General features: G+C 41.2%; 1 protein-coding gene and 1 long non-coding RNA gene across 4 annotated transcripts in view; both read left to right on the forward strand.

Annotated features, from left to right (window-relative positions):
* Positions 1–9,049, forward strand: part of LOC109997284 (sushi domain-containing protein 3) — a 100,873-nt gene extending 91,824 nt beyond the window's left edge. For both annotated transcript variants that reach the window (XM_065951435.1, XM_065951436.1), the window contains 4 exons: positions 4,673–4,864; positions 5,631–5,784; positions 5,899–6,084; positions 6,728–9,049. In XM_065951435.1, the coding sequence (XP_065807507.1) occupies positions 4,673–4,864; positions 5,631–5,784; positions 5,899–6,084; positions 6,728–7,061 (866 nt within the window). In that variant the 3' untranslated portion in view covers positions 7,062–9,049. The remainder of the gene's footprint in view (positions 1–4,672; positions 4,865–5,630; positions 5,785–5,898; positions 6,085–6,727) is intronic.
* Positions 9,050–13,409: 4,360 nt separating this feature from the next.
* On the forward strand, positions 13,410–15,793 carry LOC114921177 (uncharacterized). Of its 2 annotated transcripts, XR_010665137.1 has the most exons (3): positions 13,410–13,521; positions 14,419–14,652; positions 14,818–15,793. It is a non-coding gene; the product is annotated as an uncharacterized lncRNA (long non-coding RNA). The 2 variants fall into 2 exon arrangements; XR_010665136.1 differs by lacking the exon at positions 13,410–13,521 and having other exon boundaries at positions 13,863–14,652.
* The last annotated feature ends 385 nt before the right edge of the window (positions 15,794–16,178 follow it).

The following is a 16,178-nucleotide window of genomic DNA, read 5'->3' on the forward strand; positions in this document are numbered from 1 at the left end:
CGTGTCTGGTGTGTGTGAGCCTTTATGTGTATATGTGTGTGTATATTGTGTGTGTGTGTGTGTGTGTGTGTGTGTGTGTGTGTGTGTGTGTGTGTGTGTGTGTGTGTGTGTGTGTGTGTGTGTGTGTGTGTGTGAGTTGAAAGGAGGGAGGGGATGCTGTCATCTTCACACAGGATCACGGGATCCTCTCTGTGTCTACCACTGCAGAAATCCTCCCATCTGTCGCTCCTAATCAGCAGAGAGCAGCTTGCATGTTCACAGGGTCTAACAGGGGGATGACATCTCTCTCTCTCTCTCTCTCTCTCTCTCTCTCTCTCACACACACACACACACACACACACATAAAGATTACACTAATACTGACACAGCAAAGCAAACTGCATCATCACATGCCCTTCTGGCCTTAACTCATTTAGCAAACCCAAAGTCATGCATTCATTTTTTACTCTGCTTACTTTGTTCTTTTTGAATATAGCGACCTTTAGAGCAGCGGTTAGCATGCTAAACAACTACTGCATCTGTCAGTGACAAAACCACAGAGAATTATTACCTGACTGTGTTGTATGCAGCGTCAAATGTTTGATACTTCAATACTTTTGAAATGTTTGAAAATTATATGTTCTCAATTATATCAATGATCGATAGTATCGCAGCTTTATAAAAACTAAAATCCTTCAGTGATATTTTTTAGCTGAAAGCTTCCGTGCAATAAACAGAGAGAGCACGTTCTTAAATGCACAAATATGTTGGCAACATATTTAGACACAGTTAAGATGTTTGTTTGCAATTATTAGTAAGCAAAAACAAGATATTATTCGGTACCTATTAGTATTCCGTTTTTGTTGCCATGGTATCGAAACTGGTATAGAAACTTCAGTCAGTAAGAATTCTGGTATCGGGACAGTCCCTCGTCTTTTAGCCCATTGTTTGTGTTTTGTAATATCTCTATAAATAAACGTGTTTGTCTCGCCTTGATAAGCTGTTGGATCGAGCTATGAGGATGTGGATTTGATGCAGATATTCTCAGAAAGTCCAAGAAAACATATTTAAAGTAAAAAGCATCTTGTGCCCTCATTAATCTTTGCTTGTGTTGATCATTTTAGTCAAGTTTCATCTCGACCAAATCATCAAAATCAACAAAAATGCTTCTATTTACATGAGGCCATTTTGGTTATTTTTTTGTGGTATTAGATTTAATTGAATGTCTAACAAGTTTGAGTCCATGAAGTGACTTTTAAAAGCCAGTAATCACTTAGGTGGGTCGAGTAATTACTAAGATCCCAATCCCTGTTAACCCACCGAAGATATAATTTACGGTAAATTAATATTGTGGTGCAGAAATAAACAATATGTATTTACTCCAGTTGGATCTATCAGGATAATGTGGGAAGATTGGAGCTGCTGTGACGCTGTAGCTTTACACGAGATTAAAGTCTCAACAGTCCCTGCAGTATGATCTAACAATAGCTGCTGTATCACAAGACCCCTCTGAGGTATTTGTGTATTGTAGCATGAGGAGATAAAAATAGTTCTTTTTCAGTCTCTCTATCTCTCTGTTTCTCTGCATCTATCCTGTGTAACGGCTCGTATCAGACTCCCTGTGAAGATAACCGACACTCTGGAGCAGAGACTGAGTTTGTCAGGAAAGTGGAGAGAAAATGGACACAAGAAAGAGAAGAAAGAGTGAGGTTGAGATGAAAGAGAAGCAGAAGAGAAAGTGGTGCACTTAGAGAGAGGCCTTTTTCAACGGGTTTATAATTTCCTATTTCTTCAGGAGGGATGGGAACACATGTCATAAGTGCCAAAAAATTAATGTGAATTTAAAAGAAATGCCCAAGTGGCAACTTATGATGGTGTTGGAAAATGAAGAGAATTCTGAAGTGCAAAATCCTGCAGTTCATCAAGGCTGGCTACAGAAGCACCGGAAGTCACATACACATTAAAAAAAAGCCTGTTTTTACAGTAGAAATTAACATGTTTAAAGCCTGGTTAAAAAAATTTAAAAAATGTGTCTGATTAGCTCAGGTTATCATCAGTACACTGTGAATTTTTTTTCACCCCCCGTACATTTTTTTTGATTGTTTCGATTTTTATTTGAAAGATAGACAGTGGATAGAGATAGAAATTGGGAAGAGAGAGAGGGTGGGGAAGGGCATGCGGAAAAGGACCCGCGGGTCAGATTCGAACCCGGGCTACCACTGCACTATACCGGCGTCCCATGAAGGATTAGCATTATTCACAATATGGCTCGTAGCTGACCTGATTGACAGGAGGGCATAACGGTTCATCAAGAGGCTTTAAACCGGCCTCAGCTCCAGCTCTTATCCTGCCATAGGCCGGTTTTAATGTTTTTTTTGGGGTACCAGCCGGTATTTCAACCGACAACTTAATTGAAAGTTTGTTATGTAGGCTATGTTTTTAAACCCACCACAAAGATACCTTCGTTTTCTTTAAACCAAAAACACCTCGTAAAATAGAAAAACGAGCATAACAACACAACCACACAAGGATTCAACACAAAGCAAGTCAGTTCAAAGGATGAAAAATGGATTAAACAAAAAATATCCCAATAGCAATCAACAAAATGCGTCCCTTTTTCACAGCTTTTTCAAACAATTGTAGCAACATAAAATAATCCTCTAATTCAGCCATTCCCAAACTTAAGACTGCCGCGGCCCGCTTTGAAATACAAAATTACTCTGGGGCCCATTCTAAAAAATGTTTTAGGACTACAGCTATAACTTACAGTAATGGTAAATTATTTGACATTACAACATGATATTATGGCAAGATAGACACAAAGGTTTACTAAACAATATGTCCAACGATAGTCATGACACGCCTTACTAATCACTTAAAGGGTTGACTCATGGTAAATCATCATTATTGTGTTTGGCCTATTTCTTTTATTTTTACAATTGGTGGAGGGCTTTTCGTGGTCCACCTGCAGTACCCACACGGCCCACCAGGGGGCCGCGGCCCACACTTTGGGAAGCACTGCTCTAATTCAATTCAAATAGGGTTCAGTTCTATGGTTCAATTCAGTTCGACAAAACACTAAAAAAAATCAACAGTGGGCCCTCTTGTCCGTGTGTCACTCTTCGACAACCTGTTGTCCCAAACTAGCCCACCGAGTGAGACTTCACTCTACACAACAATCTTCAGCCACAGACAACAACAAGGGATTTACCTCCTGGACCCGAACTATCTTCTGGCTCCTCTTTTTCTGCTGGAAATCCTCCAAAGGACAGTCCAGAATTAAAGGCACAGCACGACACAGAACACGACAATTAATCTCAGAGGGACTAACACACCACGGACTGGGGCATCCACGGAGGTTTTACGGGCGCCGCCATCTTGTTTTTGCGTCACCTCTTTTATCAACAAAGCAGCACCACTCCAGGGAGCTCATTGGCCAAAGAGCAACCAGTCACAAGACATGGAACGAGGGAACGAGCGGCACAGGTAGGCTAACCAAGAGGATGTAGGCGGCTCGCCACAGTAGGGTGAGACAGCATTTCCAGCATGGCGACCGCCATCGATGGGACTCCAAAGCCCCCTGCAGGAACAGAGGGGTGACCAATTCAGGCTTCGTCCATTAATAGCCTATTTACAGTCTATGGAGATACCATAAGGCAGCAATAATCAACAATCGTCTGCAATGCAGGATAAGATATGGGATGAAGACAATAGGAAGTATTTTGACTTTTAAAATGACCTTTGCTTTTTTAGTGCTGAAGTAAAAAAAAAAAAAAACTCATTTTTTAATGTACAAGTTCTCTGGTGTAAATTGAAACCCTTTAAACTTTTCACTGGAGCAGCTTGAAGTAGTTTAGAAATGTTAGTTGTAGTTCAATCAGGAGAGACAAGTAATCAAAATCAAATATTTATTTTACATATGTGATATTGAATGATAGTCAGAGAATCTTTGGTGTTTGAACTCAACAGAGAGACAGAGTGATCGAAGATGTCTGCCCTGAGTGGCGGCAAGATCTAGCCCCACATGAAGTCCAGAGACTGGTGGTGGAGGCTTTAGCAGGGGATGGTGTCTGAGTCATATGGGATGAAGAAGTTGATTAAACTGTTAAGACTGGGGTAGACCGGATGATGGTTGATGATGTCATCTGAGGCTGATGGGATGAAAGCCGGTCTAACTGAAGAATGGGGTTGACCGGAGCAGCTGAAGATGTCGTCTGAGGCTGAAGGGATGAAGAGGCTGACCAAACTGCGAAGACTTGGCGTTGACTAGACAATGGCTGATGCTGTGATCTGAGGCTGAAGAGATGAAGAAGCTGCGACGAGTCGAGAGTAAAAGAACAACACAAAAATGGCGGATGAAGCAACACAGTCCCTTAGTTTATCCCTTAATAATTTTGTAGTTGGCTCACCCTGACTTTATGTGAAACCTTTACGAGGGGGCTGGTCGTAAAAATGATGGGTAAAGTTAGAGGGAAAAATGTGACTGTTTGCATTCACACATCCCAAACTGTTTTCAGGAATTTTGTGCGTGTTTGAAGGCACCATTAGCAATGCAATAGCAAGCGTTCTCCCCCATGATTTAAATGTTCGCATTTTACAAACACTGAGTGGCACCAAACTCAATCAGAACCAATATTAATCCTTATTATATGCTCTGTTTTATGACCTTGTGTTTTGTCTCCTCTCTCCTCAGGTCTGTCATGTACTCCTGTCCTGCCTCCTCGTCGAGGGTCCTTCTACGTTGAGAGCGGCAGCGGCGTGTCCGTCGGCAGCATGTTGACCTTCTGGTGCAGAGAGGGATACCAGCTGGTCGGCAGCGACAAAATACAATGCATAGTCAAGAAGGGCAAAGCGCAGTGGAGCAACTACCTGCCTGTGTGTGAAGGTAAGGGTTTTATTTTGAGGGATTTAACTGATTTTTAGCTACACTACACATCATTTGAATGAATAATAACAAAGTGAGCTTAGCTTATTATGAACTACTTCACTGCAATTTATCATATTAACATGGCATATGATTTCCTCCAGTGAAATGAAAATTTAAAATAATGTTAATCCAGAGGGACTTCAGGCTAAATTCTAAGTTTAAAAAACACAATTGAGTTAAGTTATAAGTTAAAAGTCTGTTGTTTTATTTTGAAATGTGGCCAAATGAACCTTCAAATCTTCATAAACATCTTTCTTTTTTTCATAGCTGTTCAATTGAGAAGCTGTAAAAGGATAACAATTTATCAGATTCCTTTTTTTAACTATTTGCAAACCTAAAAGAAATGCAGCATACATCATGAAGCATGTGAGCTCCCCACCCGGGGCATAACTCAAAATAAAAAGATTGCTTGTGTGAATATGTTGCCTGGTTGGACCCTCACATCTGAGTGTAAACGGCCTGCAGCTTGCATGTCAGACACCTCATGGTGACCATGCATGTCAACTTTTGTATGCTCAGGGACAATCTCCATCCTTTGCTGTTAAACTTTAAACCCGACATGTGAAATCAACATCTCTCCAACTGGATGAGGGAAATAAGACAAAACCTTCACTGCCTTCAAGAAAGAAGAAAATGTTAGATGCCAAACACTGTAATCTTCTAGGATCTGTTGTTAAAATCTGGATCCAAATCCAATATCAAATGTTTTTCCTTGTTCCCATAGCGATCCCTAGACCTGAGGACCGGGGTCTGAGAGTGGCCGTGTTGGCCTCAGTGGTGAGTGGGATCGTCATCCTCGCCATGTCCCTGTCCTTCCTCATCTGCTGCCTGCAGGAACGATCCGGTCGAGAACGAGCCAAGAAGGAGGGGCGGAGCAGGTACGCCTGGACAGATTGATGTTCAAAATTTACCTTGTTAACCAAGCCCCTGTGGTCACACCCGCTCCCCGTTATACGAGGACCACTGAGCTGACAGAGCTGTCTCCTCTTCAGGCGCAGAGACAAACGCACGGCGCGGCGCAGCGAGTGTTGGCTGGAGAGAGAAGAGGGTGAATGGGAGTCTTTCCCCCCTCCAAAGATCTTCCACCTGTCCCAGAGGATGAACCCCCGTCTTGCCCCGGACAGCCCGCTTTACCTGACCGCAGGACTCAGTGGATATGAGAACAGAGGATACCAAAGGTAAACACTACGTACAACAAATCAGTGGAGGACAACAAGTCCTAAGAAAAAAAATAAAATTGTAAAAACATTCAAAAATGGAAATCAGACGACCTCTGAACACAACAAAATAAATAAACTTACATTTATAGTATTTAAGCTCCCACAAAGATAAACTGACTAAACAAAACAGAGAAGGATTGATGTTCATGGCTCACTGCACACGGCTAATGGAAAGTGGGGCACAGGATATTTAAAGGGTTTTTAAGCTGCAGACTCGACTATGATTGGTCACTCTGAGAAAAGTGAGACTGACAAGTGGATTTGACGTCAACAAAATGAATTTCAGAAGACAGAAACTACCATGATAGCCTCGCACTCTGTTGCTGCGTCCTTCAAACGACATGTTGATCCTCCAGCCAGGAACGAGTCAGGGGCAGGCTGCCCTGACATTTGTAGAAGTTGTCAGGAGTGCATGCATGAAAGGTGCTTATGGGCCTGTAAGATATTAAACACACTGTTGCACTGGATGGTTTGGTTCTGACAGGTGTTAATGTTTCAAAGTGTGTCCCAGCGTTCAGCTTTAGTTCTGATACGGAGTACTATATTTAAGTTGACACTTGAAGTCTTCATTTCTGTCTCTTCTTTTCTGTCTTCCACACAGGAGTCAGGAGAGTTTAATGAAGGCCTCCATGCCACTGTATCGCTCAGATTCTCAGCTTTACCCGCACGTTGTCCTGCAGAGGGTCCCGACTCCTACGGCGCCCTCCGCCCCCTCAGCTCCGTCAGCCCCCTTCTACATGCACGTCCCGTCCTCCACCTCTGCTGCCTCCACGCCGGCCCACACGACCGCCCACAGCCAGCCTCACATGATGGGGCAGTACCCCACTCCAACATACCCGCCAAACCCCAACACGGCGGTGCCGGCATACCCCCACCCAGCGCCGGCGCCCATTTACCCCAACCCTAACCCGACACCACAGCGCCCTTGGCAGTAGCTACATCTTCCAGCTTTAATATATTCCAGGTGCTGTGCTACTCCTGCAGAAGACGTTGAAGAAGAAGGGAGATGGCGAACAAGAAGTCTTTTTTTACTCTTCCTTATCCGCATTTCCGCCAACAGAAAGACATAAAAAGTAGGTGTAGAGATGGAGATGCAGCCAGAGTAGAAGCTCCCCTTTTTTCTGCATGCTTGCTGAACTGTTCCTGGATTTTTGGACACAACAAGAAGAACTGAAAACTCTAGATCTTAAACCCGCAGGAGGAGTTCTTTGGAGCAAGTTTTGCTTTATTTCAGCCGTCAGAAAATTGCAAGAAAGCTTCAAGTAGCCAGTCGTCAAGGGAACGCGGGAGTTTAACTCTGAAGTGTGACGTTTGTGGAAGAACAACCTCCACTGAAGGATCCTTCAGGACTTTATGGCCGCCACTGTTAAGGCAGCTAACCACACAGTAATGATACTTTTTTAAAAATAGTTTAATGGTTTTATTGTTAATAAAATAATTCATATCGGCCTTCCTGACGACCACACATTCTAGAAAAATATATATACATATAGATATATTTTTGATTTAAGACTTTAACATACTGTTCTGAAATCTCACAAATCTGCAAAGTAATGAAAGTTTCTGGTCACTTTACAGCTCTAATTAACTTTTACATGCAAACAGACTGATTTTATGGGTATAGGACAACACTGTGATTTAGATGCTGTAATTGCTGCAACCACTGAATGCATCCGATCTTGTGCTGTATGCATGGGGTTTAAAGCAACATGATGGAGGCTGCGGCACCCACCACAGGTCTCTGAGCGCAACTGCACTGTCGTAAAACTGTATTGACAAAGCCAGCTTGGTGTCAAGCCTGCAGTCTACTTTTACCCCAAGTTCTCGCCAACGTGTAAAAGCCAGTCCGTCTTTTTGCTCGGTCACTCGCTTTTTTTTTTTTTGTGTAGCTTCATCAGTCACCGTCCTCTTTGGTCTCTCAGCTGCAGCCATTGCAATCAAACCAGGACGGGCTCACTGGCTTCCTTTTAGCTGAAGGCTAATGTGAACTCAAGCCGTAAAGCTGTACGCACTTTCCATGAGAGACCCGCGGCCCGCTGCCAAAGTTACATAGTGCTGAAAATGGGCCACTCTGTGGACATGAGATAGACGCCATTCTCCCTGTTGAAAGTTATTGTAGCCGACTATTAGATCAACTTTAACATTACTACTGTGAGTGAAAAGTGACATATTGTTGCTTTAAATTGAATTCTTCACCCGAACCAAGAACTAAATTAACTTTTTTTTTTGTTTGTGCCTGTGTCTGTGTTATTCTCTTTAATGCTTTAACTGGTTTTGTCACATAAATATTCTTGCTTTTGTTTTTGGTTCGGAGGTTGACTGTTTAAGATGTAACAACTATGAGTATAAAAGGCTAAAACATTGAGTTGGAAATCCAACTCCGGATAATACTTGGAAAAAAGTACCGCCAATTGATGCAATTAGAGTGATATTGAGCCTTGAAAGGGTTTCGATACAGAGAATAATGCAAATTTACTCAGTTTTAGAAAGACCTCATGTGTGGTGTTACCAAGGTTGTAAAGGTGTCAGGTTTTAATAGATGTAAGAGAGTCTGTGAGGCTGCTGCGTCGTCCTCGATGCATTACAACCTGCAGAGAAATGCACTGGTATGTAAGATGTAGAAGCTAATGAATCGTGTATTCACTTGAATTCTCTAAATGTCCGCTTATTTACAGTAAATAAGGATTTTGCTCCTAAATTCATTGTTTTCTAATGAAGAATTGACCTTAAACCTTTATGTTATTCTCCCTCTATGTACATGCATCATAAACTGTGTCCAAGAGCTCCTCCCCTGTTTGAGCTTTAGCTCACACTAGCTGTGTGAACGTTTCTTTATTTTGAATAGAAGGACTCGAGTAGACACACTAACAAACTGCACTTTACATTTTTTGAAGGGGGGGGGGGGGGGGGGGGGCGTGAAATGGCTTGGACTGGTGGGTCCTTAATATTTCTCTTACTGTAAACCGTTGTACATTAATGAGACTGCCATAAAAAGCTGAATAAAGAGAGTTTTGTTTAGTTGAAAGGTTCAGCGTGTGTCAATGTGTGCTACGTTGTTGGAAGAACGAGAAACTGGTGGAGGAGGAGTAATTCATCAAAGTGTCATGACAGTTGAAAATGAGGAGATGACCTCGTTTGGTGGCTGGACCCGAGAGGCTGAAAACAAAATCTCACATGGTGTGCACGGCACAAGACTGGGGGGGGGGGGGGGGGGGGGGGAGTAAATAAGATATATATATATTTTTTTTTTAAGAATATTGCTTTTAATCCTACAAGTTGGATAATACTGCAAGTTTGTGGAGAATTCTGATAATGATGGTAAATAGACGTGAGCTTGTATCACACTTTTCAAGTTTTCTGACTCCTCAAAGCCCTTTTACACCGCAGGTCACACACTGATGCTAAAGATGGCTGTGTAAAGTGACCATCAGGAGTAACTAATCCTGTTCATACACCACAGACGAAGCAGTGGGAGCAAATTGGGGTTAAGTGTCTTGCCCAAGGACACATCAGACATGTATCTGCAGGAGCTGGGGATTGACCGCCGACCTTCCGGTTGGGCGATGACCGACTCTGCCAACTGAGACACAGCCGCCATGATGAAAGGTGGAAGTACAACCATATTACAGTTTTTTTGCACCCAGATGCAGACTTTAGATGTATTTATGTTTTAAAGGCAGAAACAAAATGCTTTCTGGGATCAGAGTCCAAGAAATTAAACATTTAAAAATAAAATGAAACAAGGAAGTTGCTGAACTTACCCATTGGCCCAACTCTTCCCACTATCTTCTTTCAGCTTCTCCACCTTGACCTCATTTATTGTGCATCTCTTCCCTCCTACGTTCTGCAGTTAGCAGTTTATAGGGTTCCAGCCGGTACTTGCAGACTGACTTGGAGATGTTTAACTTGATTTGGGTTGGTTGTGTTTGCCTTTTCAGGAATCACCTGCAAGTGAGTCCCCATCAGGAGAACTAATTTATATGCTCCCGTGCACATTCACCAGCAGAAAGGACATTGTACACTTGAGCCCAGTTGCTGTCCAACACTATTACATTCACTTACATTTGTCAATCATGCAATTCCCTTTTTTTTGTAAATTAATTAAAATACCTAAATACACTTTAAAAAACAATGACAACAAAAACCCTTTATTTCAGATAGTTCATGCTGAAAAAGGAATCAGGATGGGCTGCTAGCTGATTTTCCCAGGGAGGTTCTCGCTGAGAGTGGGGCGCTGGTTGGACTAGCAGTTGAGCCGTGTGCCCCATGGATGGAGGCTATAGTACTTGAAGCGGGTGGCCTGGCCTCCAATCTAACCCTTGGCTAATTTACTTCATGTCATACTCTTTCTCCCTGATATCCTACTTCGTTCACTGTCCCATACAATAAAGCCCCCCCCCATCATATATATTTACACATAAATGAAATGAGCTTCCACAGGACATTTCATACTTCTATGTACATCTAAAAGACGGCCATGCTCTTCTTGCCTGTACTGTTGTTCTGTTCTTTCAGTTTCAGAGGTCTGGCTCCCTCTGGTGGTCTGTTATGGCTTTCTTGCTGGTTTCTTGGAGCCTGTCCACCTAGCTGTGATTTCTGACTGGCTGCACCTGGGTGGAAGAGCAGAGTCTCTCTCCATGGTTTTTGTGTTTATTGTTTTTGGAATAGATAGATTATTACTGAAATGCAAATGTACAGTTTGGACCTCCCTTTACTATTACGGCCTAAACGAGGTGGTCATCATCACATCCTACACACACTGATTCCAAGTGAGAAACAGACATATTAACTGAGAGGTTTTTGAAAAGAAGGAGGACTTGTCTACAGCAGTGGATGTCAACTGGTGTGGGTCGAGAGCTGCAACCTCCGGTGTTGAAAGGTGAAGCCAATGCGGAACTGCAATATGATTCAAATCTTTCCAAAATAATGGTTGAGACCCAAAAGTGGGTCACAGAGCCATTTTCAGTGGATTGTTAATAATGCCTGGAAATCATAGTGTCAAAAAGTCTATGAAGCGCTTTTAAAACATGCTGGTTTTGTTCTTTTTCTTTGTTCTGTCACATGTTTTGTATCTTTTGAGGTCCAAACTCATAATTCTTCATTAAATTAATCTGATTGGTTGAAAAATATTGTAACCCAATTTTTGATATTTTTTATGAAGTAGTGGGTGGTGGAAATCCACAGATTTAGAGTTTATCAAAATGAGATTGACCTCAAATCGGCTCACCATTCTTGCTAGTTCATATTTTCCACCAGCTAAGCTAGACCAACAACAATATTAAACCAACTACTGTATAAGGAGTCAATTTATAAAATTTGATGACAAGATTTTCATTGATTGATTGTTAGGACTTTGGTGTCACAGTGGCTCCATTTGCAACATAAAAAATTAAAGACGATAGATACAAACATTTTGGCACAACATTCAAACACCAAACAAATATTCAGAGTGCTTTCAGCGCACTTTGATCTGGGATTCAGCTCCATATCCACGTTTAGGATTGACTGGTCTACAAGAGTCCTTCAGTCTGACCCTTTTAAAACATGGGGGTCTGTATTTCAGGTTTATCTGTAGAAAGCAGAAATACAGAGAAGAAGCAAAGAAACTAATAAAAAAGAAAGAAGGGGAACAAATACATACATAAAAAGTAATATTGGGCCCAGTCAAATACATGGGTGAACTATAATTGCAGAGGATGCTCACTCTGCATGCAAAGGAGATCTGCTAGTAAAATCAGTCAGTAACCAGACTGCATACGATGTAAGTCACCTGCAATGCAAAGATATATATGGACGACATATATTTGCATCTAAGCGTGGAACATCAACACTAAAGACGTGCTAATTTGTTTAGTCTGCCCTATAGATAGTTGTGATTTTTATGTGTAGGACGTATGGCTTTAGTGCTGGGTTGAAGGGACTCTCAGATGTTAGGAAGAGATAACTTCTAAAATCTGCAAGAGAGTAACGAGGAGAAAGAAGACACAAAAAAAGGTAAGTCTTCCACTTTTTGTTTCGCTGAGGCTTAAACACGTTTTAACATCAGGGATCTTTAAACAAAGAAATGCTGAAAAGGGAAGATTTGATGGGGGAACACTCTTAAATGGGCAGACATGTATACATATCATGGGAAATTAATTTATTGTTGTTTTCTATTGTATCCGGGCTAAAATAACACCATTTCATGATTTTTTCTTTTTGACTTTTTGCCCCTCCAGCCCACAGCCTGTTTACTGTCCCATTGAAGGGTTAATGAAAAATCAATTTCTTCCTTTCAAAACTTTACTCATGCTTCAAGATACTTTGGGAAAGTCACTCTTCATGCAATATACAACTAAGATGACCTTAATTTGTAATAAAGGATCACCAGAGTTTGTAGCTTTAAACCCATGTTTCAAATTAAAATAAGACCGAATTAAAACGTTATTTCCTTCAAAGTAAACATTATATCAGTGACAGAAGCTGTACAGAGGTTTTCTTTTCCTTGTCCAGGTGTTGTCAAAAACTTAAATCAAACAATTTCACTGATCGCACTCATAAGAACATAATATAAGAAACAGCAATCTGTCGCAATCCAGTTCTCTCTTATTTCTGCACTTATTTCACCTTTGTTGTTGAAACGAGGCACTAAGCTCAAAGAACAAAACAGGCGTCTGGTGAAGGTCTGAAAATACCCTCCAAAGTCGGCAGGCAGGGATGCTTCAAAATGTCAATGACTCTCCGTGTGCACAAAGACAAAAATAACCCTCCCAATGTGCTCAAGTGCCAAATACAAGCGAGTATAAGGAAAATCGCCTACCTTTTAAATTCTGCTCTGCTACATGTGGATACATTGCAGGTCTTAGGTAATGAACATATGACACATTTTTTGCAATTTTCTTGTGAAACAAAGGTTGATTTAAATGTTTATAATAACTATTTTTGTCTTGGCAGGTCCGGATATTTACAGAGAAATGATCACTCCCAACTTTGTCAATGCCATCCACGAATACTGTGAAGAGATTGGGTGGCAGCAGATCTGGTTGATTTCTGACATTTTCTTTCTGTTCACCGGGGTGTTGGCTAACACCGCCCTGCTTTGGCTGTTTCTGCAGGAGAGGAAACCACTGTCTGCCTCACAGGTAGTGTTCGCAGCTCAGCATCAACACATCCCACCCCATTGGCTGATTTACGTCTGTTCATTTGGCAGTTGATTAAAACCTGAAAATAATCAATACATACAACACACACTTCCCTATGTTTACTTTAACTTACATTAACCACATGTCTGAACCATTGTCTTTCAGGTTCTAGGTGTGAATGTTGTTGTGATGGATCTTATCTACCTGTCTATAATGCCCATTAGGTTATTTTTTGATGCAAAGATGATGAAAGAAGACAACAAAACAAGACAAGGTAAACACTGCTTGAGATTTCTCATGAGAGCTTACAACACCCGCTGCAGAAAGGGCAGGGAATTAACTCTGGCCTCATTAGATTACCATGCAACAAAACAATGGTTAATATTCAATATGTTTGTTTTTTTCCTTCAAAGTTATACCTGGATCCACAGCAGGCGATATTTTAGTGTTGAGCTTTGACTGAGGAAAGAACCAGAGAGTCATAAAAGAGAACATTTTTCATGAGCTGAATTGTAACATCACCTTTCCTCAAACCAAATATGTTGCAAATTATTATTTTAATTGTTGAAGAAAAAAATAGAGCTTTGTTTCCAACAGGCAGCCTACTCAGTTTTTTACTTGAACTAAATAGATGAGTATCATCAGCATAGCAACTTTTAGGCTATAGCTGTTTGCACATTACAAATACGCAACAGCGCTGTAACAAATGTCTTCACCATCATTATCAATATTTAGCATTTTGGGTCCCAAAGAAGGACGCAAGAACTGAGACAATCCAGAACTCAGCATATCATTTCTGATTCTTATTTGGACTTAGTTTAGTTTAGTTTATTTATTTATTGTTTCGTGGACATTCCCCTTTAATTCACTGTACAGTAAAAGAAGCAGCTTTAGCCTTTACGGCTAATTTCCAGCTGTAGTCCCCGGCCAGTTGCCAGTAGGCAACCTAAAATGCAATTGTTAAGATTTAAAATACAATAAAATACATTACATTTGTAATTACAACAGGCCTAAGCAAAAGGAAAACAGCCATACAACATATTACACACAATTGGAGCAGGCACAAACAAAGCACAATCAAATCAGTTCACTTCACAAGGGTTTACTTCAGACATCAAAGTTGATTTCAAAGTCATGTACAAATTTTGATTTGCAATTTTCTATCACCCAGACTTTTCCCCGACCGGGCCACATGACAATGTTACAAATCCTTGGGAAACAGCAACAGATGTCTTCAAGATGTTCAACCTGATTGGCTGTCCCCTGCTGCTGTCCTGTATGTGTATTGAGCGCTGCCTGGCCGTTATTAAACCTGTGCTGTATCTGAAAGTCAGGAAGTGGGAGTACCGAATGGTTGTTTCTGCTGTGGTGTGGGTGATCACCTTATCCTTCTGTATGGCTTCAGGTAAGTGTTGAGCAACAAATTTAGCAATGACACCATCATCTTAGCAGCAGCCACGGTGCCATGATGGTGTTAAATTTCTGAATTTGCCATTAAGTACAATGTAGCAGTCAGTTACAAACAACACTTTTTTTGTAATTGACATTTTCATGACCTTGTTTTTCACAGTCATAGTGGACGATATGACTGTCATGATGGCTCCGGTTTCCATCACAGTGTCCTGCCTCTTCATCCTGATGCTCGCCTGCCTTTGTGGCATGATCTGGTCACTGATGCAGCAAAGCCCCGCCCATACCATGTTGGGAAACCAAGCCTGCTCGGAGCCCCCCCTAAAGAGACAGGCAGTGTGTAATGTTTTGGTTGTGGTGGTGCCAGCAGTGATATCTTACCTCCCAGTCCTGCCAATGGTTCCCTTGCTCGTCTACATACAATATCGTAAGGCTTTGAGTATTGAGGTGTGTAATGTTTTTGAATTGTCTGAGTTGTTTCCAAGGTTCGGTGTGTTCATAGGTCCACTGTTCTATCTCTCCAGGGCTAGAAAAATGTGCTGCCTCGTTAGCTTCAAACCTTCACACAAAAAATGATGTTATGGGAAGTTTAGACAAGGATTTGTAATATGATCAAGACACGACTGCTCGGTTTCGATTATTTTGTTCCTAGGGCTCCCCCCCTATTTAGAAGATAATCTACCAAAACATAGATGTTAGACTTAAAGGAAACAATTGCCAAATATATGTGAACAGTGAGAAGCAGTGTATTCTGTCCGTCCATCCATTGTCTATCCCACTTTTACCGTTTGGGCTCACGAGGGGCTGAAAGCCGTTTACAAGCTGTCATTGGGCGAGAGGCAGGGTACAGTCTGGACTGTCTGCCAGTTAATCACAGTGCCACTGTATCCTGTGCAAAACTTCATAATTACTGGAGGCTGGGTCAAAAACGGATACAGTATAGTATAGTGATATTTTGTGTGGCGATATTATATATGGCGGCCAAGTATGGATATTTTTAATATGATATTTAAGATAAGCTTTTTACATTTATAACTGCTGAAGGGGTTGCACAATTAATTTTGAACAAGTTGCATTGTTAAGAATTCATGTTAAAGTTCAATTAGACTGAAATACAAATAAAAAGACTGAAGTGAGATGAACATACTGAGAATTTTTTCTTATTTGACTAAACAGCTCTTGATTTAGTTTAGTGTAGTGGACATAACATGCAGTTAAAAAGCTTAATCGCAATAGAATTTTTATTCGCGATAATATCGTATCGTGGGGACTCTGGTGATTCCCACCCCGAATGATGACGTGTAAATCTTTCTTAAACAATCTGTAGTGTTGAAACATTGTTAGTGGAGGGTGAACCTTTGGAAAACACTTGAAATATTCAAAATATTGCACATTGTATGGAGCATTTTCAATCTTAACAAAACAGTACAGTAGCATCTGCGTAATGTTTTAGTCTGAAAATCTTGTATCCTGACACCTCCTACATTTAGATTTCTTTCTAATTGCTTTGAAACCTTTTTT

This window comes from Labrus bergylta, chromosome 23, assembly GCF_963930695.1.
Source record: "Labrus bergylta chromosome 23, fLabBer1.1, whole genome shotgun sequence".
Lineage (NCBI taxonomy): Eukaryota > Metazoa > Chordata > Actinopteri > Labriformes > Labridae > Labrus > Labrus bergylta.